The 27,100-nt window shown below is 59.7% G+C and overlaps 3 protein-coding genes across 10 annotated transcripts; 2 read left to right on the forward strand and 1 right to left on the reverse strand.

Annotated features, from left to right (window-relative positions):
* Window positions 1-1,037: 1,037 nt before the first annotated feature.
* On the reverse strand, window positions 1,038-17,531 carry LOC141976181 (metalloproteinase inhibitor 1-like). 5 transcript variants are annotated; one of them, XM_074936981.1, is made up of 8 exons: window positions 17,395-17,531; window positions 11,810-11,904; window positions 11,252-11,342; window positions 4,285-4,434; window positions 2,981-3,078; window positions 2,668-2,785; window positions 1,722-1,843; window positions 1,038-1,308 (listed from the first exon to the last, which is right to left on the reverse strand). In XM_074936981.1, exons 3-8 carry the CDS (start codon window positions 11,307-11,309, stop codon window positions 1,039-1,041), a joined length of 816 nt encoding a protein of 271 aa, XP_074793082.1. In that variant the 5' UTR covers window positions 11,310-11,342; window positions 11,810-11,904; window positions 17,395-17,531; the 3' UTR covers window position 1,038. The 5 variants fall into 5 exon arrangements, with proteins under 5 accessions (XP_074793082.1, XP_074793081.1, XP_074793085.1 ...); XM_074936980.1 differs by lacking the exon at window positions 11,810-11,904; XM_074936984.1 differs by lacking the exons at window positions 11,252-11,342; window positions 11,810-11,904.
* LOC141976457 (homeobox protein unc-42-like) lies at window positions 15,315-16,026 on the forward strand. The gene is made up of 3 exons (XM_074937447.1): window positions 15,315-15,515; window positions 15,753-15,865; window positions 15,999-16,026. Exons 1-3 carry the CDS (start codon window positions 15,315-15,317, stop codon window positions 16,024-16,026), a joined length of 342 nt encoding a protein of 113 aa, XP_074793548.1.
* A 1,873-nt stretch (window positions 17,532-19,404) lies between the features above and the next one.
* Window positions 19,405-25,796, forward strand: LOC141976724 (RNA-binding protein 3-like). Of its 4 annotated transcripts, none has more exons than XR_012636150.1 (8): window positions 19,405-19,540; window positions 20,868-20,986; window positions 21,366-21,472; window positions 21,567-21,672; window positions 21,761-21,842; window positions 22,359-22,426; window positions 25,336-25,413; window positions 25,641-25,796. XR_012636150.1 is itself a non-coding variant. In XM_074937853.1 (7 exons), exons 2-6 carry the CDS (start codon window positions 20,884-20,886, stop codon window positions 22,423-22,425), a joined length of 465 nt encoding a protein of 154 aa, XP_074793954.1. In that variant the 5' UTR covers window positions 19,405-19,540; window positions 20,868-20,883; the 3' UTR covers window position 22,426; window positions 22,832-22,999. The 4 variants fall into 4 exon arrangements, 2 of the variants coding, with proteins under 2 accessions (XP_074793954.1, XP_074793955.1); XR_012636151.1 differs by having other exon boundaries at window positions 22,362-22,426; XM_074937853.1 differs by lacking the exons at window positions 25,336-25,413; window positions 25,641-25,796 and adding an exon at window positions 22,832-22,999.
* The last annotated feature ends 1,304 nt before the right edge of the window (window positions 25,797-27,100 follow it).

Here is a 27,100-nt window from a genome sequence, read left to right on the forward strand (position 1 = left end):
AAGCCTTTCCATGCCTGTTTCCCTGGTGGGAAGGCGATGCTGAACAGGTCCCCTAGGGGCAGCGGCTCTGTGGGGCACTTACCAGGCCCTGCAGCACCCTGCCACCGCAGTGACCCCCAAGCCGCACACCCGCCCCTTGCCCTGATGTCTCCCAGCTGCCCCAGGTTCTAGAACCACCCCATGGAGACCCACTGTGACATCACAGCGGGCCCCGGCCTGGAGCCGGTAGATCCAACCCCTCATCTGCACACAGCCAGGACTCCTGGGTTCTCTCCGCAGCTCTGGCAAAGGAGTGGGGTCTAGTGTTTTAGAGTAGGGGGGGCTGGGAGCCAGGACTCCTGGGTTCTTTTCCCAGCTCTGGGAGAGGAGTGGGGCTCTGGTGGGTTAGAGCAGGGGGGCTGGGAGCCAGGACTTCTAGGTTCTCTCCCCAGCTCTGGGAGGGAGTGAGGACTAGTAGTTAGAGCACAGAACAGGGTGCTGGGAGCCAGGACTCCTGGGTTCTCTCCCTAGCTCTGGGAGGGGAGTGGGGACTAGGAGCCAGGACTCCTAGTCCTGGCCCCAATCCACTCCCAATCCGGGCATGGGGGCAAAGAATGGGTGGGGTTAGGGAGAGACACGCCCACCCCACATACATTTCCCCACCCACCCACAAAGGGCCACCCTGCCCCGGAGATGGCTGCATGTAGGCGCCGGGCAAGCTGTCCCCATGTAACGTTATGTGTGTCTGTTTGCCAGCTGCCCTGCCCCAGAGGTGGCTGCATCTCAGGAGCTGTACATAGAGAACTCCGCTCCTGGGGGTGCAGTGGATTGGAGCGCAGGGGAGCAGCCAGGAATTGGAGCATGGGGGTGCTCTGGGGTATGTGCCAGGGGGAGCTGGGCCTGAGCCTCAGTGCAAGGGGTTCTCACGCTCCCCAGCCCTCGGCCACCAGACGACAGCGTGGATCTGGGTTCCAGCAATTTATTTATTTAAGAATCAAACTCAGCAACACCATTTTAACCGAGCCCAAGCTCAGGTGGGGGAACAAAGTTCGGGGTGGGTCAAAGGGAGAGGGGGTGACAGTTCCGGGGGTTGGGGTGGAGGTCAGGGGGTGTTTCGGGAGGGGGCACAGTCCGGGGCAGTTTGCTGCTCTTGAGGGTCTCCCAGGCGCAGAAGGGGTCGGCCCGGGGGGGCGCCCCCTGGCTGGGGCGGGGCAGGCAGGCCAGACGCTGGGCCTGGGGCCCCTGCCAGCTCTGGTCCAGCAGCCCGTCGGTCCAGAGGCACTGGGCGTCGCCCGACAGCGCGCACGGCCTGAATTCACAGGGCACCACCTGGGGAGGGGGCGGGGTTAGAGAGAGCCACGCCCACCCACAGACCCCGCCCTTATCGCATAGACCTTGCCCCCTGAACCCTATCCCCCCACTTGTGTGCCGGGCATGGCGGGGAAGGGTAGGTGGAGTTAGGGAGAGACACGCCCACCCCACATAGATTTCCCCACCCACCCACAGAGGGCCCCCTAGGACACACCCATCCCACATAGACCCGACCACCCCAAGCCCCACATCTCCCCCCACCAGGCCTGATGTTACATGGCATCACCTGGGGGAGGGAAGGAGGTGGGGTTAGGGACACCCCCAGCCCTCCAAGGCCCCCATTTCCCAGCCCCAGGCCCCCAGACCCTTTGCCCCCCATCTCCCAGCCCCTGCCCCCCAGGCCTCCCAGGCCCCATCCCACAAGAACTCACCTGGCAGGCGCAGCCCCGTCCGTAGGCCTGGCTGATCCCGAGGCGCTGGCTGGGGGGGATGCGCCCCCAGGGGCGCACGAAGGAACACAATGAAATAATCAGGTGCTTGTCCTGCTGCTCGGCTGGGGGGAGAGGGCAGAGGGAGTGGCTGGCACAGTGCCCCATAGTGACCAACAGCCCCCCCCAATGACCCACAGAGCCCCCTATAGCCCTCCACAAAGCCCCCTATAGCCCCCAGACCCTGTAGCCCCCCAGAGCCCCCCCCCACAAATCCACAGTCACCCAATCCCACAGAGCCTCACAGACCCACATCCACCCAACAGCCCCCCCAGAGCCCCCAGAACCCCCCTGAGCCCCACATGGATCCACAGAGCCCTCTAAGGACACCTAGAGCACCACTATAGCACTGCACAGCCCCCCCCATCCCCCCACACTGGACCTCTGGGAGGGGAATGCAGTGTCTTGGGGGGCCGTAGCCGGGTAGGGGGGCCTGAATGGGGAGAGCAGTTTGAAGGGAGGGGGCCGTCTCCAGGGTGCGTGGGGGGCCGCTCAGCAGAAGAGAGGGATGGGGGGGGGGCTTGGAGGAAAGGCAGGCGGATAAACCTCTGCGTTCACACGGCTGGCTGAGAGTCACTCCAGATTAAGGAAGTCAGGAGGACTTTGCTGCCTTTGGGGGGGTGTCTCCCCCCACGGGTCCAATCCAGGGAGGACTCGCTGCAGGGGGAGGGGCTTCCAGCATGACCCAGGGGGGCTGCAGCCTCTGAGGGTCGGTCCCAGGACGTGGGGAAATCAAGTGGCTCACCCCAGTGAGCTCCAGACCTGTGGATCTGTGACCTGGGGCGGGGGGCGTCTCTGAGCATGGGGGGGAATTACCCTGAGGGGTATTGGGAAGTCCCCGGGGCGGGGGCTGCCCCAGGCCGGTGTTGGGGTGCTGGGGGTGCCTTACCCATGATGAGGTACTCCTCCCCGTTCAGGGGCGCCTGGTGCTGGTACCCACAGAAGGTCTCCTGATCCAAGGAGTCTATGAAGAGGCCGTTCCCCTGGGACTCAAGCCCCTTGTAGGTCTGCAGGGAGACGCACATCAGAGCAGCAGGGGGCGCTCTGGGGAGCGGGGCAGGGGGCCTGGCTGTGGGGGGAGCTCCTGGCTACCCCAGTCCTGGCCGGGACCAGTAGGGGGCGCTGTGGGGAGCGGGGCGGGGGGGTGAGGTTGGTGGGGGCTGGCTGTGGGGAGCAGGGCGGTGTTTGGGGGGTGCAGGTACCTTGGTGATTTTGATCTTGTAGCGAATCCAGGACTCGAACTTCTGGGTGTTGCTGCTGGAGTTCAGTGGAGTCACCCCCATGAACTTGCCCCGAATCACTGCATGGCAAACAGACGGGGGTCAGGGCACCCTGAGCGGCCCACCAGGCTCACAGCATCTAAAACCACCAGAGTCAACTCCGATATGACACAGACAACGGGGGGAACCCTCCTGCCCACTCCGGGGTCCCCCTGCGCCTTGGGTCTGGGGCTCTGGACTCTTGGGTTCTTCCACGCCTTGGAGGGAGGAGGATCCCCCCCGCCACACACACAGACACACACACACATGCATGCACTCACTCTGTGGGGGCATCGGGGCTGGAGCAGTGACCCCAGAATCAGCTCGGGGCCTCTCCAGCGGGTAATAGCTATACTGACGCTGGGGCACAGGGGGAGCGCTCCCTGGTTGGCCAGTGGGGGGGTGGGACGTCTCAGCTCGGGGGTGGGGTTGATAGCTCTGGGGGAGGGGCCCAAGCATTTATGGGTGTTTGGGGGAGCTGCAAAAATTACGGGGGAACTGTGCTGGGGTGTGGGGCATTGGGGGGGTCACTCACCAACGTTGGCCTGGCAGAACAGCATCTCAGGGTGCTGGGGGGGGGGCTCAGAGAGTTGCTGGGAGGCAGGGGGTGGGGTCAGGGGTCACTCACCAACATTGGCCTGGCGAACGGCATCTCGGAGTGCTGGGGGACAGGGTGGGGGGGGCTCAGAGGGGTGCTGGGGGTCAGGGGGTGGGGTCAGGGGTCATTCACCGACGTCGGCCTGGCAAAACGCCATCTGGGGGTGCTGGGGAGGCAGGGGGGCTCAGCGGGAGGTACTGGGGGATGGGGGGCTCAGAGGGGTGCTGAGGGACAGGGGGTGGGTTCAGGGGTCACTCACCGACATCAGCCTGGCAGAACGCCATCTGGGGGTACTGGGGGGCAGGTTGGGGGGGCTCAGCAGGAGATACTGGGGGATGGGAGCTCAGAGGGGTGCTGAGGGACAGGTGGCAGGGGGGCTCAGCAGGGGGTACTGGGGGATGGGGGGCTCAGAGGGTGGTACTGGGGGCAGGGGGGCTCAGCAGGGGGTACTGGGGGACAGGGGGCTCAGAGGGGTGCTGGGGGACAGGGGGTGGGGTCAGTCACCGACGTCAGCCTGGCAGAACGCCGTCTGGGGGTGCTGAGGGACAGGGGGTACTGGGGGCGGGGGGGCAGGCTCAGCAGGGGGTACTGGGGGATGGGGGCTCAGAGGGGTGCTGGGGGACAGGGGGTGGGGTCAGAGGTCACTCACCAACGTCAGCCTCGCAGAACGCCATCTGGGGGTGCTGGGGGGCACAGCTGCAGGCAGCCGTGGGGTCCCCCAGCGCCAGGACCAGGATCGCTCCCGCCAGCAGCCGGCTCCAGGCGACAGGGCTCATGGTGATGCTGGGATCGAGGGGGTCTGGGGCGGGGGACGGAGCCGGTTAGACCCATGAGAGATGGAGACACCCCCAGCCCCCCAGAATCACCCCAGCCTGGCCTCTCTCAACAGGGGGCGCTATGGGGGGCTCCCCACTACTCCAACCCCAGCCTCTTCCAGCAGTTTCTGCTCTGGCCTGGCCTGGAGATGGGGAAAGCGCAGGGGCGGGCTGGCAGGGGGCTGCGGGTCGCGAGTGAGGGGCACCGGCAGGGCTGGGAGGGAGACAGCAGAGGGGCTGGAAGGGGTGCCGGGGGGCCCAGCAGGGGGTCTTGGGGGCCCAGCGGAGGGGGGCAGCAGGGGGGCTCCTCTCTCTTACCTGAGACCATGGGGCAGGCGAGGGCTGGGAATCTCGACTTGCTCAGTGTGTGGCTCAGCCCCGCTGGTTCCTATATAAGCAGCACCACACCCTTCTCCTCCCCCCCCACTGGCCAGGCTGGATGCGGGGGGGGGAGGATGTCAGCAGGGCAGGGGGGGTAATTATTATCTGATGTCTCTTGCTCGGTGCATGGGACAGTCCCCACCCCCACCCCTGCTCCCTGCCGGAGGGGGAAATGTCCGGTTACTCAGCGCCCGCAGCGAGTCAGGGAGGAGAGGGGTGGAAACCCAGGGGTGGGGGGGCTCTGCTGGGGGCAGGCGGGGGACTCAGTGGGGCGCTGTGCTCTAGTGGTGCACAGGGTGGTTGGGGGGATGGACGGAGTCATGAGAGAGTGGATGTATAAATGGATGGATGGGGGGGATGTGTGGGGGCAGGCAACAATGGATGGATGCATGGATGGATGGATGGGGGGGATGTGTGAGGGCAGCACTGGATGATTGTGTGGTTGCAGGGATGCATGGGTAGATGGATGGATGCGTCTAAGGGGGGGTGGACACCTCGATGGGTGGGTGAGCGGACAGGGATGGTTGGGCGGCTGGACGGGAATGGGTGGGTGGGTGGATGGATGGGAGAATGGGGGCAGGGATGGATGGGTAGTTGGGCGGAGGGATGGGTTGGGGTAAGGGTGGGTGGATAGACGGATGGGGGGGATGTGTGGGGGCAGGGATGCATGGGTAGATGGATGGATGGGTCTAACAGCGGGTGGACACCTGGATGGGTGGGTGAGCGGACAGGGATGGTTGGGTGGATGATGTTGGGACCTTATCCACTCGGTCCCCAAGAACTCAGCTCGACGTCAGGCTCAACACGGAGGTTTCTCTCCTGGCACCCAAGGGCCCGACCCTGAGCTACTGAGGCTCAGGGGCAGGGGGTGGGGTCCAGGGTGAACCATGCACCCAAAGTACAAACTCATTCACCAGCTGATAAACACGCCCTCACACAGACGCCGCCCGCACTCTCTGTTCTACATCCCCTCGCACACTCTCTGATCGGCTCCTTAGTTCCTGGGAGCCAATCCCTGGTCACACGTTCGCCATCCGTTCCTGGTTCCTCATCCACCTGCTGTTCCCTTTCCTACTAACTACATATTTACAAGGCTGATGGGAATTCAGGCTTTGTTCATTGTTCCGTGGCCTTGGTCAGAACAGATCTACAGATAGCTGAGGGGGTAGGGACGGTTGGGTGGATGGAATAATGGATGAGTGGACGGGGTTGTGTGGGTGAGTGCATAAGCAGGTGGCTGGGAATGGGGGGGTGATGAAGCCGGACTGTTCTTAATGTTTCCTCTGAATAGTGTGGGGGTGCCTCAGTTTCCCCTAAGCAGTTCTTAAGTATCTAGGTGGTGGGAAAAGGGGGTATGATCGTTGCAGAGCCCTAGAGGGCAGGTGTGTGCAGGGGTCTGGACACAGGCAGGCAGGCAGGTAGCCTGAGCCTAGCGGTTCCTCCCCCCGCCAGCCAGGTCATCTGCATTTTCACTGACCGTTTCCCTCTCCGCTAGTTGGTTCCCTGGATTCAAATTCAAACCCTTGGCAGTTACAGGAGCAGGGCCTGGATCCTGTCCCAAAGAGACACAGTCACCCCACAACAGGGTCTCGCAGCTGGTGTCCTGGAGCACCCCAACAACCAGCCCGCCCCACCCCCCTGGGTCTGCACAGGGATCTGGGCCATAGGCAGGGCGAGGGGCTTCATCCCTGGGACCCTCACCCAGCTCACCCAGCCCCTCAACCTCTGAGGCTGCACCACCCGGGGCCTGACAACAGTTCTCTCTGTCCCAGGATCTCGCCGCCCCAGGAATGTCTCCCCATTAACCATCATCTTCCGCTCCCACTGGGGGTCCGAGGGGCCTGACCCCAGGAGACTCCACACAGACATATAGGTTGGGGTCAGGAGTGGGAGCCTGTCCACCTCCCCACCCATCGGGCTGACAGAGTCTAAGGCCTTTGGACCCAGCAAGGGAGCTAGACACCGGGGCTTTTCCACAGGGTCCCCCTGATTCAAATCTCCAGCCTGCTCAGAGGCAGTGAGGTGGGCATCCACAACCCCCCCCCACCCTTAACCAGGGCCAGCAATTTAGTCTCGAGGTTCCCTGCGGAACTGGCCCCCCGGGGTCTATCCCCACTCACCCCTGGGAGGTCCCCTAGGCCTCTCCGCTCCCCCACCGCCAGTTCATGCCGCTTCTGCAGCTCTTTCTCGTCGCTGTCTCTCACAGTCCTCTTGCTCTCTCGGACTCAGCTCCAATCCCGTCCGTCTCCGATCCCGCGATGGGGAACCCGATCGTGAAGACCCTCGTCTGGTCGGGGACAGGAGTCTTGGGGATGCCTGGCTACTACTCCAGCTGCTCCCAGATCCTGCTATAGCCCCATTTGGGGTCAGGAATCTGTTCCTTAGCGCGGTCATCCTCCTCCAGCTGCATGATTAACTCTGCTTTGGTGAACTTTCCAATACTCAACCCTCTCTTTCTGCACAGGGTTACAAGGTCCTTCCTAAGGAGACAGTGACAGGCCATCACTCCGCTCTTCCCAAGTTGCTGTGGACTCACAGGCCTGTGTGCTCTCAGCTCCCCACGGTTTCCAGGGAGAACCCCTCGTGTGCCAGCCCTTCTCGAGGTCACCACCTCTTTGCCAGGGTCGAGCTGCAGACTCCTCCGCCCCTTGGACCGCTCGCTGCAATCCCCAGGGGAACCCTGTTCCTGCAAAAGTCCTTCTCTCTCCCAGGGCCAAGCCGCAGGCTCCTCCGCCCCGACACTGCTCAGCGCAGTCCCCAGGGGGACCCCATTACTGCACAGTCCTTCTCGCTGGTCACACACTCCCAGGGGTTAACCGTCCCCCGAGACCGCTCCTCTCTGAGCCTTCAGCACGCCTGGTCCTCATCAGTCCCCCTTCGTTTTACTGCTCCCCAGTCGCTTACTGCAGGAAGCGCCATCCACGGGGTGCAGTACATCCCACCTCTGCCACCAGTTGTCACGGAGTCCCTGGGTGATGCTCTGGAACTGCTCCCTACGAAGCCAGTCAGGATTCTGGAGCAGTCTCCTCTCTGGGAGCAGCCTGTCTGCAGGACACACCGCTCACCCGGCTTCCACCTTCCTGGGTCTGACCTTGGAGCATTCTGCATCCTCTGCCCCTCCGTGTACTTCCCACAGCGAGTCCGCCAACGCAGGGTCCTGGGGAAGCCAGGGGGTCCTGCCCCCCAACTTCACAGTCAGACATGACTCTCAGCCAGCCAGTAAAACAGAGGTTTATTTGATGACAGGAACATGGTCTAAAACAGAGCTTGTAGGTGCAGAGAACCGGACCCCCCCAGCCGGGTCCATTTTTGAGGGGCAGGGAGCCAGACAACCACGTCTGCACTTCACTCCACGTCCCAAGCTAGCCCACAACTGACTCCCCCTCCAGCCCCCCCTCCTCTGGGCTTTGTCCCTTTCCCGGGCCAGGAGGCCACCTGATTCCTTTGTTCTCCAACCCTTTAGCTCTCACCTTGCAGGGGGGAAGGGCCAGGCCCATCAGTTGCCAGGAAACAGGGTGTCGGCCATTCTCTGTGTCCAGACCCCTGCACACACCTGCCCTCTAGGGCTGTGCAACGATCATACCCCCTTATCCCACCACCTAGATACTTAAGAACTTATTAGGGGAAACTGAGGCACCCCCACAATATTCAGAAGAAACATTAAGAACAGTCCCGCTTCGTCACAGTGGGTGGGGGTTGGAAGGATGGCTGAGTGGACAGGGATGGATGGGGGATGGATAGGTGGGTGGGTGTTTGGGCAGGAATTGATGGGTGTGTCGGTGGTTGGAGGGGAGCTGGGTGAGATGGGTGGGCTGGGTGAGATGGGTGGGCAGAGATGGGTGGGTGGGGTTTGGGCGCATGGGTGGTTGGATGGGGTGATGGATGGGTTCTAGGGCTGGTTGGTTGTAGGATGGATGGTTGTAGGACGGGTGGGCAGGGATGGTTGTGTGGGAAGAGATGACAGGGTGGATGGATGGGAGAGGTGGACTGGTGTGGTTGGATGGGGGATGGTTGGGCAGAGGTTTTTGGGAGAATGGGGTGGTTGGATCGGGGGATGAGTGGGCAGCCACGGGTGGGTGGAGGGATGGGGGGCAGGGATGGATGGGTCCTTGGATGGGTTGGAAGGTATCATGGATCCACAGGCCCGGTGCTCTTGCCCGGCTCTGGAACAGATCCCCTTCAGTGTGGCAGGCCCTTAGGGGCACACTCACTTACTGGGGTGAGCCCCTCGGCTTCCCCGCCCCGTGGGACCAAACCTCGGAGCTGTCAGCACCCCCGCATCATGCCATAACCCCTCCCCGACCAGTCCAGCTGGATTGGACACCTGGGGAAGACTTGTACCCCCAAAGGGAGCAATGCACCCCCGACTTCCTGACGTGGGAGTGACTCTCAGCCAGGGTGGTAAAAGCAGGAGGGTTTATTAGATGTCTGGACACAGCGTAGAGAGTCAACAACCTATTCCACCAGGTTGTTAAACATGCACCATATAGGGGAAACCGAGACACACACAGCATTCACACAAAACTTTAGGAAAAGTTTCCACTTTGTCACATCTCTCCACCCTTTGAGACCCAACTGAGTGGGGTCACTACAGCCCATGACCTGGGGAAGCCCAGGGACCCCTCACCGGGACAAAGCATCTGCTGTAATATTTGCACATCCATTCACGTGGCCCGCCTGCATCTCATAACCCTGGAGGATGAGACTCCGTCTCAGCAGCTCGGCATTAGCCCCTTTCATTTGGTGCAGCCGTGCCAGAAGAGAGTGGTCAGTCTACACGGTAACATGCCGCCCAGTTAGATAAGCTGCCATCTTTTAAAAGCCCACCCCATGGCCAGGCATCCCTTCTCCCTGGGGGCCTAGCTCTGCTCCTGGGGCAGCAAGTTCTCGCCCACGTACACGACGGGGTCTCTCTCCCACTTAGCATCAGCATCGCGCCCAGCCCGTGCCTCAAGTGTCGGTGAGCACCAGGAAGGGCTTGTACGCCCGGGCAAAGTCCTCCACCCTCCGCAGTAACGAACTGATCCACCCGGCGCGGGAAGGTGTCAGGCGCCCCCTTGAGACAAAAGGTAGGACCAGGAATTCAAAGAGCCCCAAAGGGGGTGATGAAGGCAGATTTCTGTCTGGCCTCTGGGTCTAAAGACACCAGCCTTTTGTGAGATCCATGGCACTGAGCTTCCAATAGTCCACACAGTGACCTGGCCCTCCTCCTTAGCTCTTCGTTTTCCTACGGAGGGGTCGACCATGGTGGTTAGGTCTCGGTACCCAATGGCTGGGCAATTGTCTGGGCCCAGACAGGCGTCAGTCACACCAGGATCTCTGAGTCTTTACGCAGAGCAAACAACCATTTCCCGCAGCCTCGTTAGCCCGGTGCCATGTAGGGGAAACCGAGGCATTTGCAATATTCAAAATATTATGAAAAATTCCCACTTCATCACACGCCCTCCACCCCCCCACCCCCCCACACACACACACAGTGCAAGGCTTGTGTCCTCCAGCAGGGGGGGCAGGGACACACACAGAGCGTGCAGGGCTTGTCTCCTCCAGCAGGGACAGACACACACACACAACCACATGCATTGTGTGTGTGTAACTGGGTGGGCAGCTTCCTGGATGCAGCATGGGGCGTGAGGGGGTTGGAGCTGGGGTTTGGGGTTAACTCCACGTGTCCTGACATCAATTAACGGTGGGGGAAGGGGGTGCTGCCCCTCCCCCCATGCCAGACACTGGGAGCTCAGCCCCACCCCAGACAGCACTAAGGGGCTGGCAGCCCCCGACCCCCCAGGACCAGGCCAGTTTCCTCGAGTACGTCCACACCACAGCCAGGGCGCTGTAGCAGCGACGCTCCCCACCCCCCGGGGGGAAGGGCCTTCCCCGGGCACAGCTCAGCCGCCTCTGCCAGAGGCCGTAGCTGGGTCGATGACCCTGTCCACCAACGACCTGCGTCTGCACCAGGCATGGAGCGACCCCGCCCTGGTGCCCAGGGGGGCGGGGGGCTGGGAGCCAGGACTCCTGGGTTCTCAACATGCACCTCTCACTAACTATTAAACCCTGTAAGGCATTGACTCAAACCCAGCCAGGTGCACACGAGGCAAGAAATCCCCTGCCAGGCCACCTTCCCTTCGGGTGCCCAGCCAGCAGCCGCTGCTCTCCGGCCACCCAGCTCTGAAGGCAGCAGCCACTTCTCATGCCCCCCCAACGCCCGAATACAGTCCCCCCCACCCCGGTTTGAGACCCTCCAGGTTGGAGCGGGGGCACTAGAAGTCAGGTGGGATGTCACTTTTCCTCTTGGCCTTCTGAGCAGGGGAAATCAAAAAGCTACCGGAGGGGAGCAGAGGCCCATGGTAGCGGGAGCCCTAGAAAAGGGCTCAGAAGCTGGCCTCTCTCACCGACAGAAGTGGGTCCAATCACAGCTCTTACCTCCCCCGCCTTGTGTCTCTAGGATCCTGGGACTGACCCGGTTCCCGCTACGCTGCATCCCTGACAACGTGAAGCAGGGTCTCTGCTGGAGCTGGGGGTGGAAACAGGAGTGGGCTAGCAGGGGGCTGCGAGTCAGAGCTGGGGGGGGGGGGGGCAGCCTAGGGTTGGGCTGGTGTCTTGTGTTTCTGGCTGTAAGCGTGTGAGCCCCGGGCCGGGAGCTGTAACAAACCTGGGGGGCTTGTAAAGGAAGTAAGAGAGAATCGTTAGACCATTGGAAATCAGGGAGCCAAAGAAAGACAGCCAAAAAGGAGACATGAGGTCTGTCTCCTCTAGGGGGCGCCGGCCCTGATCCAGGCCCAGGATGGGGACTGGCTGGCTCAGCGGGTGGGGAATGGGGCCAGGGCCAGGACCTGTCCCCTCTAGGGGGCACCAGCTCCCACCGGCTCCAGGGCGGGGACTGGCTGGCTCAGGGGGGCAGGGAATGGGGCTGGGGGGGTGCCAGTTCTGATCTCTGGCTCTTTAGCCCAAAAGTCCCGACATGTTGAGTGTTTCAATCACCGTCTTTAAGTCCCTTGTGGGGAACAAACGTCAGCACCGCAGTGGGAGGTCGAACCCTGGCCCATGGCTGGAAGTTGAAGCCGGACAAATGCAGCCTGGGAATAAGGTGCAAGTTTTTGCCATGAGTGCAATGAACCCTCGGGACCCTTCCCCAGGGGCGCAGTGATTCTCCAGCCCAGAGGTTTTCATCAGGACGGGCGGTTTTGCTAAGAATTCTGCCCTAAATCAAACAGGAATTCATTCGGGGCAGGTCTCTGGCCTATGTGATACAGGAGGTCAGATGAGAGGCTCACAATGGTACCGAGTGCAGTCTCTGACCCCCACTGGCTCAGCCGAATCCCTATTTTGGGAACCTCGGTCAACCAAACACGGAGAGTCCTTCAGTTCCCGTCCCAGGTTTGTGGCTTTGCTGTGCTGTTCTTACCTTGCTGTCTCACCCCAGAGGTGGCTGCAGCTCAGTGCCGGGCAAGCCCTCCCCATGCAGTGTTACGTGTGCCGTTCCCCACTTGCCCTGCCCCAGAGGTGGCTGCATCTCAGTAGCTGTACATCTAAAACTCAGCTCCTGTCCCAAAAGCAGAGACCTGGAGCTGATGGAGGAATCACTATTAGCTCTTGGCTCTGTAGGGAACACAAGAGTCAGTGCTTCAACCTCATTGCACTAACACACACACACACAGAGCAGGGCCCATCCCCTCCAGCAGGGGCTGGCAGGGACACACACAAACACACACACACACGCAGAGCAGAGTCCATCCCCTCCAGCAGGGGGTGTCAGGGACATACAAACACACAGCGGCCACCTGTGTTCTCTCCCCACCTCTGGGAGGGGAGTGGGTTCGAGCAGGGAGGGTTGGAGCCAAGACTCCTGGGTTCTCTCCTGGGCTCTGGGAGGGGAGTGGGGTCCAGTGGGTTAGAGCGGGGGGCTGGGAGTCAGGACTCCTGGGTTCCATGGGCAGGGCTTGTTCCAGAGATAACAGGAAACCCGTTTGCCTGGCGGTTGCTCGATGCCTTACCATGCTGAGGGCAGCCGGAAAGGGGGCAGGCTGCTCAACCTCTAACCCGCCCATTATAGGCCAGCAGGGAAAGGCCATCAAAAAAAATCCAGCAGCTGTTCACAACCTGGGCCCCCTAGTGCCAGGCGCTGGCCAGGGCTGGGCTGGCAGGGGGCTGCGGGTTGGGAGTGAGGGGCACCGGCAGGGCTATGGGGGAGCTCTGGGCTGGGCTGGCAGGGGCCTGCGGATTGGGAGTGAGGGGCACCGGCAGGGCTGGGGGGGAGCCCTTGGCTGGGCTGGCAGGGGGCTGTGGGTTGGGAGTGAGGGGCACCGGCAGGGCTGGGGTGCGGGGCAGGGCTGGGGCAGAAGGGGGCTGGTTTTGTCTCCACGGCTGTTCCCAATCTCGGTGGATTTACACTCACAATGGGCAGCCCTGATTACTGGAACCTTATCCCAGGGGACGGGGGCGGGAGCTGCCACACACAGAGCCCCCCCTCCCCCGAGCCTCCCAAACTCCACGCCCCCACCATGGACCTCCCCACAATGACCCCCGATTGGGCCTCCCCAGCCTCTCCCCCACTAACTGACCTCCCCCACAGTGCAGACCACTCCAACACACAGAGCAGGGCCCACCCCCTCCAGTAGGGGGCACACACACATACACTGCTAACTCCCCCCCCCCCCCCCGACAGCTACCCCCTAGCTATCTAGCAGCACCTGGGGCCCACACTGATCCTGCCCTGACCCGCCCCTACCAGGACCTGCCTTGAGGGAGGATGGTCCCCACTGAGGGGGAACCGATTGGTCAATGCAGACACCCCCCCAAGAGGGGAGGGGCGGACTCAGAGACGACTTAAAAGTTTGGGGTGGGGGCATGTGGGGCACAGGGCGAGAAGGAGGGAGCGCAGGAAGGGTGTGGGGTTAGGTGACGGGTACCCCAAACTGTCAGCGCCAAGGCCGGTAAGTGGGGACCTCCAGCCTTCAGGGACGAGTCCCTTCTAGGGAGGGGGCAGAGAAAGGGGAGGAAAGGGGGGTCGGAGTTCAGGGAGAAAGATGGGGGAACTGCTCTACAGCCAGAGGGGCTGGGAGCCAGGACTCCTGGGTTCTCTCCCTGGCTCTGGGAGGGGAGTGGGGTCTAGTGGTGAGAGTGGGGGGGAGGGGCTGGGAGCCAGGACTCCTGGGTTCTCTCCCCAGGGAGGGGAGGGGAATCTAGTGGCTAGAGCGGGGGAGCGCGGCTGGGAGCCAGGACTCCTGGGTCCTACCTTATCCCCCAACGCTGTTAGTCCGCTCTTGCTTCCGACACCATCCTGTCCCCCGGTGCTGAGCCCGGCCACCCAGCACTGACCCCACATCCTCTGCAGCCATGGCAGGGCTGGCGGCTTGAACCGTGAGTGGGGTCCCAGGGAGGGGGCCTGTCACTACTCCTCCCCCATGCAGAACCAGGGTGGGGGCTGGGAGCCAGGACCCTTGGGTTCTCTCCCTGGCTCGGGAGGGTGGGAGTGGGGTCTAGTGGTTACAGCTGGGAGGGAGGGCGGGCTAGGAGCTAGGACTCCTGGGTTCTCTCCCTGGCTCCGGGGGGGGGGGGGGGGGGGCTAGTGGTTACAGCAGGAAGGGGAGGCTGAGAGCCAGGACTCCTGAGTTCTCTCCCTGGCTGGCGGGGGGAGGAGGCGGGGGGGGTCTAGTGGTTATTACAGTGGTGGGGCTGGAAGCCAGGTCCGTGGCCCCAGGTCATGTACACGTTAATGAGAAAGCTGCTTGGCACAGACTCTCCGGGGCTCAAATTCCTTCCCTGTCCCTGTCCCCCCCACCCGTCCCAGACTAATTAGCCTCCCGGGTGCATTGTGTCCCCCGGGGCGCTGCGTTCTCACGCTCTCAGGTTCGGTGGGCCGGGTGGGGAGCGGTGATCAGGTTCCCCCCACTTAATCCCGGGGATCACAGCCGGGAATTACATGTCCCCAGCGGGACTTGGGGAGGAGGACTCTCAGAGGCTACCACTGACCTGCCGAGAAGGGACCTTGTTGGGGTGTAGAGACGTTCCCCCATAGCCTGCAACGCGCTCCCACAGTGGCGCAGACCTCCGTGCACTGAGCTGCAGGGGGAGCGCTCCTGCGGCGGAGGTATTAGGGCTTTTACCCATGCTGGGCCACCAGGGGGCACAGCACACCGCCACGGGGGCACCGCACATTGCAGGAGAACACGCTGACAGAGGTTAGAAATATCCCCCCGTTTAAATTGTAGGGGGTGGGGGCAGGGAGCCCGGGGCTAGGCTAGCAGGGGCTGCAGGTCGGGAGTGAGCGGCACCGGCAGGGCTGTGGGGAGCCCAAGGCTAGGCTAGCAGGGGGCTGTGGGTCGGGAGTGAAGGGCACCGGCAAAGCTGGGAGGGGGCAGGGCTGGGCTAGGAGGGGACTGCTGGTCGGAAGTGAGGGGCACCACCTGAGGTCCTGACAGCCCCCTTACCCCACACCGTCTCCCTCTCAGACATTATCAGCCCCCCTTTCAGGAAGGCCCCAGAGATGCCCGGCCTGGCGGGGGGACCCCCGGCTGCTCCCCCTTCCCTGCACTTCGCCACCCCCACACGCCGGCGCCATCGCACCAGCTTCACCCAGGAGCAGCTGGAGCAGCTGGAGGCCGCCTTCGTCAAGAACCATTATCCTGACATCTACGTCCGCGAGGAGCTGGCCCGGGCCACGCGGCTCAATGAGGCCAGGATCCAGGTACCAGGTGGAAGGCTGCAGGGCGGGAGGCTGGGCAGAGGGGCACACTCCCCTGGCAGTCAGTGCTGGGCACTGGAGGGCGTTCTGTGTGGCTGTTTCCCAGCCGCCCCGCCCCAGAGGTGGCCGCACTCTGTGCCGGGTGAGGCATCACTGAAGTCCCAGCCAGGGGCACTCCTGTGTGAGGGGCTCCGTGGGGTAATGCGGCTGGGTCTGGACAGTGTCTTTCTCTCTTTCCAGGTGTGGTTTCAGAACCGCCGGGCCAAGCAGCGGAAACAGGAACGGGCCCTGCTGAAGCCCAGCCCTCCGCGGGTCCTCTCGGTCGGGCCAGTACCCGTTCCCCCACCCCGGCAGTACCAATACACCCCGACCCTGGCCCCCCACCACCACCTCCCCCGCTTCCCTGCCTCCTACCCCGCAGGGCTCCCGCCTCCCCCTGGCCAGTTCCCGTGCACCCACCCCCCGCCACCCCCCCGTGCCCCCGAGGACTGGTACAGCTCCCTGCGCGCTATGACCTCCCCCCCTGCCCCCCCGCCCTCCGTCATCTCCCTCAGCCTGGACCCAGCCACCCACTGGAACTGAGACCCATGGGGCGCTGGATGCAGCATGGAACACTCATAAAGGTGTTGAAAGGCCTCTGGCTCCGTCTCCTTCATTCCAACACACGAGGATGGCTCTCCCAGCACTGAGATGCAGCCACCTCTGGGGCGGGGCAGCTGGGAAACAGCCGCACATAACACCACCTGGGGATGGTTCGCCTGATACTGAGATGCAGCCACTTCTACAGCAGTGCAGCTGGGGAACAGCTGCACATACCACCGCATGGCGATGGCTCACCCGGCGCTGAGCTGCGCCACCTCCCATTATTATTATTATTCAATCATTCAATATGGGCAAACAGGATGTTCCAACCTATAACATATTTTTTTCCTCTGTGCTTTGAATGGGCTTATTTCCTAACGCAGAGAAAAATTACGAGTGAAATAGACTGAAAGGAAAAAATTAGATTGCAAAATATGAATGCACCTGGGGAGTTTTCGAAGAAAAGTTCCTCAGATGACCAAAAAGCCACAATTCCAGAAATCAAGAAAGTGGGTACATTTGGCTAAAAGCCCATGCTCTTTCAGTGGGGGAAATGAAGGTATCAGTTAGAAATTTACAAAGCTACATATAAAAAATGGGGAAAAATATGAAATAAATAGTAATCAATATAAATTAGAAGTGTAGAAAATTGATAAGGGAAACTAAAGGCAAGAGAGGAACATCCATAGCTAGCTAAGGACAATAAGGAGGGTTTTTTTTAAAGCATATCAGGAACAAAATACACTCTAGCATAGACAGAGATGGAAAAATTGCTAATGATGGTACAGAAAAGGCAGACATAGTCATTCAACATCTGTGTCCCATATTTGGTTAGAAGAAGGATGAGGTACGCATATCAAATGAGGGCGATGGAGCATTATCCAGGACATTAGGCCTGGACCCCCAAAGGGACTTAGGCCTTGTGATGCTGCCCTTCTAGGTCCCTTGAAAAATCGCTGTGACCCACAGAGCCCAAGTTAGGGGCCTGGACTCTCTCTACAGTGAGCAGAAAGAGATGGGCGCCCCAGCACGTGACCCACAAAAATCCTGCCCCTCTTGTGTTTTGCATCACCTAAGTCCAGGCTCCAAGCAGGCATCTAACTCTACCTAGCTTGGAATGTCTGCCCCCCACCATGTCACTCCCTTGGAGCAGCCTCCCCAAGGGGTCCTGCTTGTCCACAAGGGGAGGCCCTGGGACAGCCCCACCTCTAAGGGTTGGCCCGCTTCCCACAGATGCTCAGTCTCCCACATGTCTTGAAATGCCTTTTCCGGCTTGCCCAGCTTGGCGGGCGCATCTCACCGCTCTCCGTTGTCCTGGGCAGCTCCCAACATGGCCGGCTCCTGGATCAGATGGGAGGTTTGTTATGGGAGGGTCTCTCAGGACAGGTTGTTACAGGAGGGTCGCTCGGCCACATGGGGGGGGTGTTATGGGAGGGTCTCTTGGCTGCATGGGGGGGGGTTACGGGAGGGTCTCTCAGAGGGGGTTGTTACTGGGGGGGGGGTCTCTCGGCCACATGGGGGCATGTTTCGGGAGGGTCTCTCAGGGCGGGTTGTTACTGGGGGGGGTCTCTCGGCCACATGGGGGCGTGTTACGGGAGGGTCTCTCAGGGCGGGGTGTTACAGGAGGGTCTCTCGGCCGCATGGGGGGGGTTGTTAGGGGAGGGTCTCTCGGCCGCATGGAGGGGGTTGTTAGGGGAGGGTCTCTCAGAGGGGGTTGTTACTGGGGGGGGTCTCTCGGCCACATGGGGGCGTGTTACGGGAGGGTCTCTCAGGGCGGGGTGTTACAGGAGGGTCTCTCGGCCGCATGGGGGGGGTTGTTAGGGGAGGGTCTCTCAGGGCGGGTTGTTATGGGAGGGGTCTCTCAGGGCGCGGTGTTTCGGGAGGGTCTCTCGGCCGCATGGGGGGGGATGTTATTATAGGGTCTCTCAGGGCGGGTTTGTTATCGTAGGGTCTCTCAGCCGCATGCGGGGGGTGTTATGGGAGGGTCTCTCGGCTGCATGGGGGGGGTTACGGGAGGGTCTCTCAGAGGGGATTGTTATGGGAGGGTCTCTCGGTGGCATGGGGGGGGTGTTATGGGAGGGGTCTCTCAGGGCGGGGTGTTAGGGGAGGGTCTCTCGGCCGCATGGGGGGGGTGTTATTATAGGGTCTCTCAGGGCAGGTTGTTACGGGAGGGTCTCTCAGGGCGGGGTGTTACGGGAGGGTCTCTCGGCCGCATGGGGGGGTTGTTGGGGAGGGTCTCTCGGGGCGGGTTTGTTATGGGAGGGTCTCTCGGTGGCATGGGGGGGTGTTATGGGAGGGTCTCTCGGGGCTGGTTGTTATGGGAAGGTCTCTCAGGGCGGGTTTGTTATGGGAGGGTCTCTCGGCCGCATGCGGGGGGTGTTATGGGAGGGTCTCTCAGAGGGGATTGTTATGGGAGGGTCGTTATGGGAGGGGTCTCTCAGGGCGGGGTGTTAGGGGAGGGTCTCTCGGCCGCATGGGGGGTTGTTATTATAGGGTCTCTCAGGGCAGGTTGTTATGGGAGGGTCTCTCGGGGCTGGTTGTTATGGGAAGGTCTCTCAGGGCGGGTTTGTTATCGTAGGGTCTCTCGGCCGCATGCGGGGGGTGTTATGGGAGGGTCTCTCAGAGGGGATTGTTATGGGAGGGTCTCTCGGCGGCAGGGGGGGGTGTTATGGGAGGGGTCTCTCAGGGCGGGGTGTTAGGGGAGGGTCTCTCGGCCGCATGGGGGGGTTGTTATTATAGGGTCTCTCAGGGCGGGGTGTTTCGGGAGGGTCTCGGGGGCTGGGCGGAACCAGGCCGGGACCGGGCGAGGACGGTCTCAGCGCAGACCAGGCCGCGTTGTTATGGTAACCCTGGCGCGCGGGGAGGGTAGGACCCGGATGTTCGCGGGGTCACGCGCAGGGCTGAGGGGAGCGCGTTCTTGCAAGGACCCGGATGTCGCCCGGGGGGCGGGGCTCAGGGGGGGTCTCCAGCAGGGGGCGGGCTCAGGTATCGAAGGCACCCGGATGTCCCCGCGAGGGTGGGGCTAGGCTATTTTAGGAGCTGGACGCGGCTGAGCAGGCAGGGCTCAGCGCGGCGTTTCCGAGCAGAGGTCGGGGCTCAGGGATGGGAAGGACCCGGATGTGCGCCAGTGGTGGGGGCAGGGCTGAGCCATGCGCAGGTCCCGGGTTTTCCCCTGAGCTCGGCTTGGCGGGAAGAGGTGGGGCGCGATGGCGGTTGGGCAGGACCCGGATGTAGGCCGCCGGCCAAGGTCCCGGATGGGCGCCGTTCGGCTGGCTCCTCCCTTCCTGTGCCCTTCCCTCGCGCGCGCGCTTCGGCGCCGGTCCAATGGAAGCGCCGGCTGCGCGTCACGTGGCCTGAGGCTGGTGGGCGGGGCCGCTATATAAGGCTCGGCCGGGCGGCACCTCGGCCACCTTTTCAGCAGCTCCAGCCCGGGACAGATCTGCTTGGTGAGTGGGGGCAGGCCGCGTGCTGCTCAGGGGGCGGCGCGAGCGGGGCCTTTCCCCGCTCGGCGCTGGAAATGGCGGCGGCTTGTTGCCTTCCTGTCGGGGAGTTGTTGAGGTCGCAGCGGCGGCCTTAAAATGCGCATGCGGGGCTCGAGTAAAACGTTGGTGGCCTGGGGGCTCTCTTCGGTTTTTGTGGGGGGGGGCGCGAAAGGCCTTAGTTGCGCGGGGGAGTCTCAACCGGCCGGGGGGCTTCCATGGGGGGGTGGAACACGGCGGGCGCGCATGCGCGGGAGGCCCTTGCGTCGTCGTCTTCTCTGGGGCCGTTCCCGCGCCGGGGGGGCGGAGCGGAGGAGTTTCGGAACGCTGGACTGGTCGCGTTCCGTCTGGCGCTGGCCTCGCGCTTGCGGCCACGTGACCGCCGCCGCCATCTCTTCTGCGCGGGGCACAAGATGGCGGCCCGTGGGGGGGGCGGGGCGCGTTTGCCTCCATGGGGGAGGGGAAGCTAGGGCCATGTGGCCTTCATCGGGGTGTGGGCGAAGGGCACGTGCGGGGGATGTGGACCCCCTGTGGGATGGGGGTGGAGTTCTGGAAGATACTCCCTTGGGTTGGGCGGGGGGGCTGTTTCATTGGGGGGTGGGTCCCTGGGGTTGCTTGGATGAGGGCTGGATCTGGAGGAGAGGGCCTGAGAACAACCCTTGTCGAGGATTGACTGCTTAAGTAGTGGGTCATCTGAGATGCATACCCTGCCCGAAGCCTGGGGTGGGAGGCTGTGGGGTCACCCTGTGAGTATAGTTCTCACTAGATTACCAGCTGTACTATGGAGGTTGGCAGATCCATCCCGGAGCTGGTGGTTACATTCCCTCCACCAGAGAGCTAGAAGCAATGGGGAGCTTTAAGGGTGTGTTGTTGGGCTCTATCTGTTGGTGGTGCTCCCTATAATGGTCCACTCAATCCTAGAATCCCTTCTTCCTCTAGGGTGGGAGCAGATAGTGATAGGGCTTTGAGGAACATGCTGAGGATTTCAGGCTCCATAAGGCCCCCAGGAAGAAGGGATTCTTCCTAGAGCAATGGTGTTCAATTGCTCTCAAGGAGTATTAGTTACTTCCTGCCCCTGGGAGGAAATGGGGTGGGGGGGGGGGAGAGAGCTCTAGGGCACCTCACCAAGGCAGGAAGGGCTGAGTTTGATACTGGAGAGAGTGCCTCCCCTGCTGCAGTGTCTACTTTTCTCCTCTCCCCCTTCTGTGTGGGGACTGTCCCCAGGCTGGGTAGGGAGAAGCCCTGGTGCAGCTGTCCTCTGTTCCATCTAACCACCTTGCATCTCCTTCCCCAGACTCCTCCTCCTCACCATGTCTTCTGAAGAAGGAAAACTCTTTGTTGGGGGCCTGAATTTTGAGACCGATGAACAAGGCCTGGAGCAGCATTTCGGCTCTTTTGGACCCATCTCTGAAGGTCAGGATCCATTTATGCCTTTGCACCTGGTTCCTACAGCTGTGAGGAGAATTGGTTTTGCTGGAGCACTGGGGTGGTCATGTACCTAGGACCTCATTGCAGTGGGTGCTTAGGCCCCTGCTCCAAAAAAGCTATTTTGTTCTAAGCCTTAATACCAGCTGCCTAGTTAAGAGTTGTGCAGGTCTTGGTGTAAGAGGCCATCTGGTGATACCACATGGCAGGTTCAGATACCCCAGCACCTGACCACACTGCTGTATCTCAATGACCAGCATGGTTACCTGACATCCTTACTAAGTAAGGATGATCTGTAGACCCAGGCCAATTCCAATTGCATAGGCTCAAATTTTTGGTCCTCACCCCTTATTTCTTCTCCTTCCAGTGGTTGTAATTAAAGACAAAGATACGCAGAGGTCCAGAGGCTTTGGCTTCATCACCTTTGCCAACCCGGAACATGCATCAGATGCCATGAGGGCTATGAATGGAGAGGTGAGTCTTTCTGCACTGATGGGGGCTGGTGCCTAACCTGCTCCCCCTATGCGCCTAGCTCCCCATTTCTTAAATGTGTCTTGTTCCTCTACAGTCCGTGGATGGGCGTCAGATCAGAGTTGATCATGCTGGGAAATCTTCCCGTGGATCCAGAGGTGGCTCATTTGGAGGCAGAGGACGCGGACGCGGCTACTCCAGAGGTGAGTTTAGCAGCCATGTTGGTCTGAGCTGAAAGCCAGCTGGCCCTTGGAAGGAAGAGTGCTCACATCTTCGTCCTTTGTGCTGCAGGAGGCGGAGACAGAAGCTATGGTGGTGGCCGCTATGACAACCGAAGTGGAGGCTATGGTGGGTCCCGGGACTACGGCGGCAGGTAACTCATGCAGAGGTGGCTGGTACCCTGCTGGTGACCAGTTGGAGAGGGGAGGACCCAGGCAGAGCCACCAGAATGATTAGAAACTCGCATAGTAAGACTCTAGGAGCTCTATGTAGCTTAAAAGAGAATGTTAAGGGGTGACTTGATTGAAGTCTGTAAGTACCTACATAGGGACCAACACTTTGATATTAGATGCGCTGTGCTTAATTGAAGAGGTCTAACATGATCCAAGCACTGGAAGTTGAAGCTAGACAGATTTTTTTTTAGAAATAAGGCACATGGTTTGTAAGTGAGAGGGATGTTATCTACTGGGACTGAGTGAGGGCTGTGGGGCATTCTCCATCACTGCTACATTTGAACTCAAAATTGGCTTTTTTTAAATAAACTTAGGTTCCTGCTTAAACTAATCTTGGCTGGCCTGTTTTATATGGGTCAGATTAGATCAGTGTTCCCATTGCTCTTAGAATCGAGGGTGTCTGGAGTCAGTGTAAAACAGATGTGCTTTGCTTTCAGAAGTCAGGGAGGATATAATGACCGCTACTCCTCTGGAGGCTCTTACAGAGACAACTATGACAACTAAGGTAGGTGAAGCTCAGAGAATGAAATATACAGCACTTCTCTTGCTTAGCAGGTATACTTAAAACCTTTGCAACGCACCATCTTGTGCTGAGCAGTGGCCATACTTGAGGCATATTATCTGGGACGACTCTTTATCCGCCTTTAACAAGCCTGTCCGAGACTTACTGCCAGGCCTTGGTTCCGTGACCGTGGTCGATAGCTAACATTAAATGCATGTGGAGGCTTAGAATTCCATTTAACGCCAATGACCGCCATCGAGCGTCCAAGTGACTAGCTAACTGGGGGAGGGGGAGTCCTGGAGATTCCTAGCCTCGCTGAGCCCAAAAAAGTCTAGGAGTTGGTGAAATGCTACAAACATGTCCGTATGCTACAGTGCCTTTACGATTGTACCTACTTCTTGTCCTCAGCTCGCAACGAGTAAAAACCCTTCCTGACTCAAGATCGTCCTTCCAATGGCCGTATTTATAAAGAGTTTTGGAGCTTCGCTGAATCTTATTGTTTAGTTATCTACCTGTATCTTCCCTTTTGTAGTCTTGTCACACGCAGCCTGACAGCTTCTGCTACGAGATGGCCCATTGAGACTTTCCTCAAGAAAGCTCTGTTTATTTTTGAGTGTTTTTTAAAGCATTTTTGAAATCTGGTTTATTTTTTCTCCTTTTTGATTTGTCAACAACCCAAGGTTTCTTTTAAATTGCCAAGACGGGGCCCTGAACTCACTTTAACACATTGTTCCCGCAAGCTGGATTTTCTAAGACAAGTGCAATGATACCTTGGAGTTCTGTTCCTTTAGTGTATAGCAAGGGAGGGGTGAAATGCGCGGCAGCCTTTGGTATATCTAAAGGGACACAAGTGACTCGTAAGTTCGATCTTCAGAAAAAAGGTATTTTCACTGTACAATGTAACAGCCCCCAGAACTAAGACTTGCAAAAACTTTCCATGAGAGGTTCTTGAAAATGTTTGTTTATATTGTCCTTTTTTTACTGGAAGAAATGCGCATAATTCCATTGGTATTGTATTTGAAGTGGTGAAGGAATTCCTGTATTCAGTTCTCTGGCTTTACGAAGCCTATTAAAAGACCGTTCTGAAACGAACTCTTTGCTCTCGACATTTTGACATTTCGTTGCATTGCACAAGACAGACAGAGATGGGAGTGAGGTTAGGGTAGAGGAGACTTTCTGATCCATGTACACTGACCTAAATGTCACTGTACGTGGAACCAGAAGGCAGCTTGGCCCTGATCTCCTGTCAGTGTAGCACAAACATTAAAGCCCGTTATCCCCTCTGTCTGCCTTGTTGAGCAGCTTAAAATACCGAAAGGGGTTTGCAGTCTAATTCTCCTTCTGAAGCTTTGCGGCCGCATCAAGGACAAATTCCCAACTAAACCGGCAAGCGTTCTCCAATCTGGCTCCAAACTTAACCTTAATACCAGCACCGGTTTCCATGACTCCTTGGGCGCTCCCTGCAGCGTCTTGCAATCCAAACGTTGCCGTCTGTGCTGCTGCATGAGCCACAAAGCGAAAGTGCTTGAGCCTAAGCTGGAAGCGCTAGCAATTGGATTTGGTGGTCGAGGTGATTTTTAGGAAAGAGTCTTTGGTTTCCTTAGAAACCAAAACTATGCAGCTGGCTGTCCAGTGATGCCGGAGGATCTTGGATTGTCTAGGCTGCTCAGTTCCTAAACAGCACGAATCCCTAACTGAAGTCGCTTCAGCTTCAGCCGGCACATCACATCTTCCATTAGTGCCCTCCATTCTTGGTAGCAGTGGCAACAGAAGCTGGAAAAGAAACCGTAACTTGAACCACTGAATCTCCTGGAGCTGGCGCATATGCCAGGGGGTGTGGATGCCCCTCGCTCTGTGTTGTTGTGACACTGGCTGGGAGGGTGTATTTGCTCGCCCTTCCCAGGGTGCAAGGGAAGCTAACCTGGAGTGCGTGGCCGAGATTAAATCCAGCAGCCTTGTCCATAGTTGATGAACCTGGGAGGTGTCTTCCCAGCCCACAGCAGCAGGATGGTGTGTCAAATCATGCTGCCTCCCTCCCCACCCCCCCTCGGGGGGTGTCTTGTCCCTCCGTTCTCCTTCTAACACTTCCATCTGTTGGCCGAGCAGTCAGAGGCACTGCTCTTTGGACCTGGCAGCCCGGTTAGCCCAGAGCTAGGGTCAGAGACAGCCAGCTGGTGTCAGAGGGGTAGGTGGGCCTGTTGTAGCTAGCCTTGTCCTGATCTTACCCGCTGTGAGCATTCTCTGCTAGCGTATGGAAACCAGTGTCCTTCGAGACCCCGAAGTGTGTTGTGACTCTCCTTCAGTGCGATCCGTGTGAGACGAAAGCTGCTCTCTTGCCTAGTTCATTTGTGGATATAGTCCTGTAATTCGAGGTAACTCTTTTGCTCGTGTCCGCATCTTCTCTCCTCCACAGCTCGTTCCCTAGGGCTAATGCTGGTTTTTTGTTTTTTTTTTTTTTGACTTGACTCTTTTTGGGGGCCTGTCTGAGCTGTGCCTAACCCCTACTGCTGTGGGAGTGGGGGGAGGCAGTCTGGACTGTACCGAACACCCAGCCTCCCCCTCGCAATCACTGCCGTTTGGTCCAAGATTTTAATCCATGCCTTGTGCAGCCCTTGGACTCGTCTGCTGGGAGGGGCTGTTCCCAGTGCAGCGGGCGGGTGGAGGGGACGCTGGTGCCTCTGGACCTGCCAGGTTAAATTGCTATGCGCTGGTGACAAATAGACACCTTTTGGGTAGGGTTCTCAAAACGTGGGGACGGTGGGAGCCTCCATAGTGACTGACTTTCCAGGGCTGGCCAATGGGTGGCATCGGCCAGCCCTGGAGTAGCCTGCTCAGACCGCCGGGTTCAATGAATGGCTTGTAATGTGCTGGGTGAGTTGAGATGGGCTAGTAACACTGCTTTGCTTTGGCAGGTGCAAGAGGACAGGGCGCCAGCTGCACTACCCTGAAAGGAAGGGAATCGGAAATTCAAACAGACAGTTTGACCCCAGGTATGGATCCTGGCCACATCATGGCAAATGGCATAACTCCACCATGGCTACAAAGCAAGGATGGTCCCATATACCATTGGGCTGGGATGGGAGCGGATGGAGGAGGGTGTCCAGTGACTAGCTGGAAGTGGGGTGGACAAAGTTAGCAGCTTAGCCCTGATCCTGGAAAGAAAATCACCTGCCTGGACCCTTCTGAAGCATAAACCTGTGTCCATCTCTCCTTCCAGGTGGTCGGCACACACAGGAGTTTGCCACAAAGGCACCAGGATGCCTGAGCTGGACTGGCCCGGTGGCAGCTGTGGGGAGAGTCAGGCCCTGCTGAGCCTGTTAGCCAGCAAGGGCACAAATGAGCAAATCGTTCATTGGCCAGAGTCTTTTTTAGTGTAACAATAAAGGCTGCTGGACCCATTGTCTGTGGTGAGCCTTCTTTGGGGCTGAGGAACCTTTTGGGGGGGTGGGGGGGACTTGCTTTGCTATCCCTGTGTTGGGGGGCCAGTCTGGTGCCAGCCTGGAAGAGATGCTGATGCAGGGAGTTAGCTGTGTCAGATCGCTCTTGTCCACACTGCTCAGTGGAGTAAGGCCTAGGGCGGGGGTGATGGCCACAGCCTGAAAAGGGAAGGCAGCTGGCAGCCCAGGGCTGCATGTTCCTGCTTTTCTCTCAGTAGCTCCAGGCTGCTGGACAGTGTGGGCTGAGCAGATGCCCAGGAATGTACCTTATTTAGCCTGCTCGGAGCTTGGCAGCTTCCTTCCTCTTAAAGCAGCCGCTTTCCCCAGGGGAGGAAGCAGGCCTCTGTCAGAGGCTCAGAAGCTAAGCTCCTCTAGGGGATGATAGCCAGTGCAGGCTTCCAACCTCTTCTGGCTGGCCAGCCTCAGCTGGGCTCTCTCTCCAGAGCCAGCAGGCACCTGCTCTGTCTCTGCTCTCTTCCTTCTGGGCACAACACTGCTGGGCATAGACAGGTGCAGCCCCTGCATGGGAGGGGCTCACATGACTGCTGCTTCGGTGACAAGGCTGGGGGAGCTGTGGCTGGAAGGGGGCAAGCAGCCCAAGGCCTGTGGGCACTGACAGGGAAGTGCCTAACCACCTGGCTCTTACTGCCCAGGACTTGAGGGAGCAGTGTCTCTCCACTCCCTGCCCCAGTATCTGAGTTCCTGGGTGGCTGCTGAGGGTTTTGCCAGCCAGCCTGCCCTCAGCAGCAGCCTTAGCCTGAGATTTCCAGGCTGAAAGGCACCAGCGTCCTGCCCATCAAACAGTCTCTGGCTGCTCCTCCGGAGTCCCCATGTGTGTCAATGTGGTGGGTTTATTGTTGCCAGAAGGTGTGGGGCTAGCTGGGGGGAGGAGTTATCTTCCTGGCAGGCTTCCTCTTAAGCCTACTTCCTCATTTGTGTTTGACATTGCACCAGTTGTTCGGACTAGCCTGGCGTGTGATGCTCTCCCCCACCATGGGGTGAGACCTGGCCTTAGCAAAGCAGCCTGCTGAGCTGCCCTCTGCTTCCAAACCCCCTCTACAGGGTGAGGGCTGGGGAGAGACCCTACAATAACACTGCTGCATGTTGGAAGGCATGGGCCAAACTGGGCCTGGTTTGTAAATCAAGGGGCAGCTGGGGCCTGTGGGTGATGAGTGGGTGCTCCCTGGTGAGGGAGCAGGCTCAGCCATGCACTAGAGCAAAGGGACTGAGGGTCAGGCTT

The sequence above is a fragment of the Natator depressus genome, chromosome 23 (assembly GCF_965152275.1).
Source record: "Natator depressus isolate rNatDep1 chromosome 23, rNatDep2.hap1, whole genome shotgun sequence".
NCBI classification, from domain to species: Eukaryota; Metazoa; Chordata; order Testudines; family Cheloniidae; genus Natator; species Natator depressus.

Excerpts from the sequence above, each read along its gene's own strand:
- LOC141976457 (XM_074937447.1), top strand. The coding sequence starts at position 15,315 with ATGCCCGGCCTGGCGGGGGGACCCCCGGCTGCTCCCCCTTCCCTGCAC. Across the intron at positions 15,516-15,752 it reads TCAATGAGGCCAGGATCCAG|GTGTGGTTTCAGAACCGCCG; the intron begins GTACCAGGTGGA and ends CTCTCTTTCCAG. Across the intron at positions 15,866-15,998 it reads CCCGTTCCCCCACCCCGGCA|GACTGGTACAGCTCCCTGCG; the intron begins GTACCAATACAC and ends CGTGCCCCCGAG.
- LOC141976181 (XM_074936980.1), bottom strand. The coding sequence starts at position 11,309 with ATGCAGCGTAGCGGGAACCGGGTCAGTCCCAGGATCCTAGAGACACAA. Across the intron at positions 4,435-11,251 it reads AGAGACACAAGGCGGGGGAG|ACCCCCTCGATCCCAGCATC; the intron begins GTAAGAGCTGTG and ends CCCCCGCCCCAG. Across the intron at positions 1,844-2,667 it reads GGAGGAGTACCTCATCATGG|CCGAGCAGCAGGACAAGCAC; the intron begins GTAAGGCACCCC and ends CTCTCCCCCCAG.
- LOC141976724 (XM_074937853.1), top strand. The coding sequence starts at position 20,884 with ATGTCTTCTGAAGAAGGAAAACTCTTTGTTGGGGGCCTGAATTTTGAG. Across the intron at positions 21,673-21,760 it reads CGGACGCGGCTACTCCAGAG|GAGGCGGAGACAGAAGCTAT; the intron begins GTGAGTTTAGCA and ends TTTGTGCTGCAG. Across the intron at positions 21,843-22,358 it reads TCCCGGGACTACGGCGGCAG|AAGTCAGGGAGGATATAATG; the intron begins GTAACTCATGCA and ends CTTTGCTTTCAG.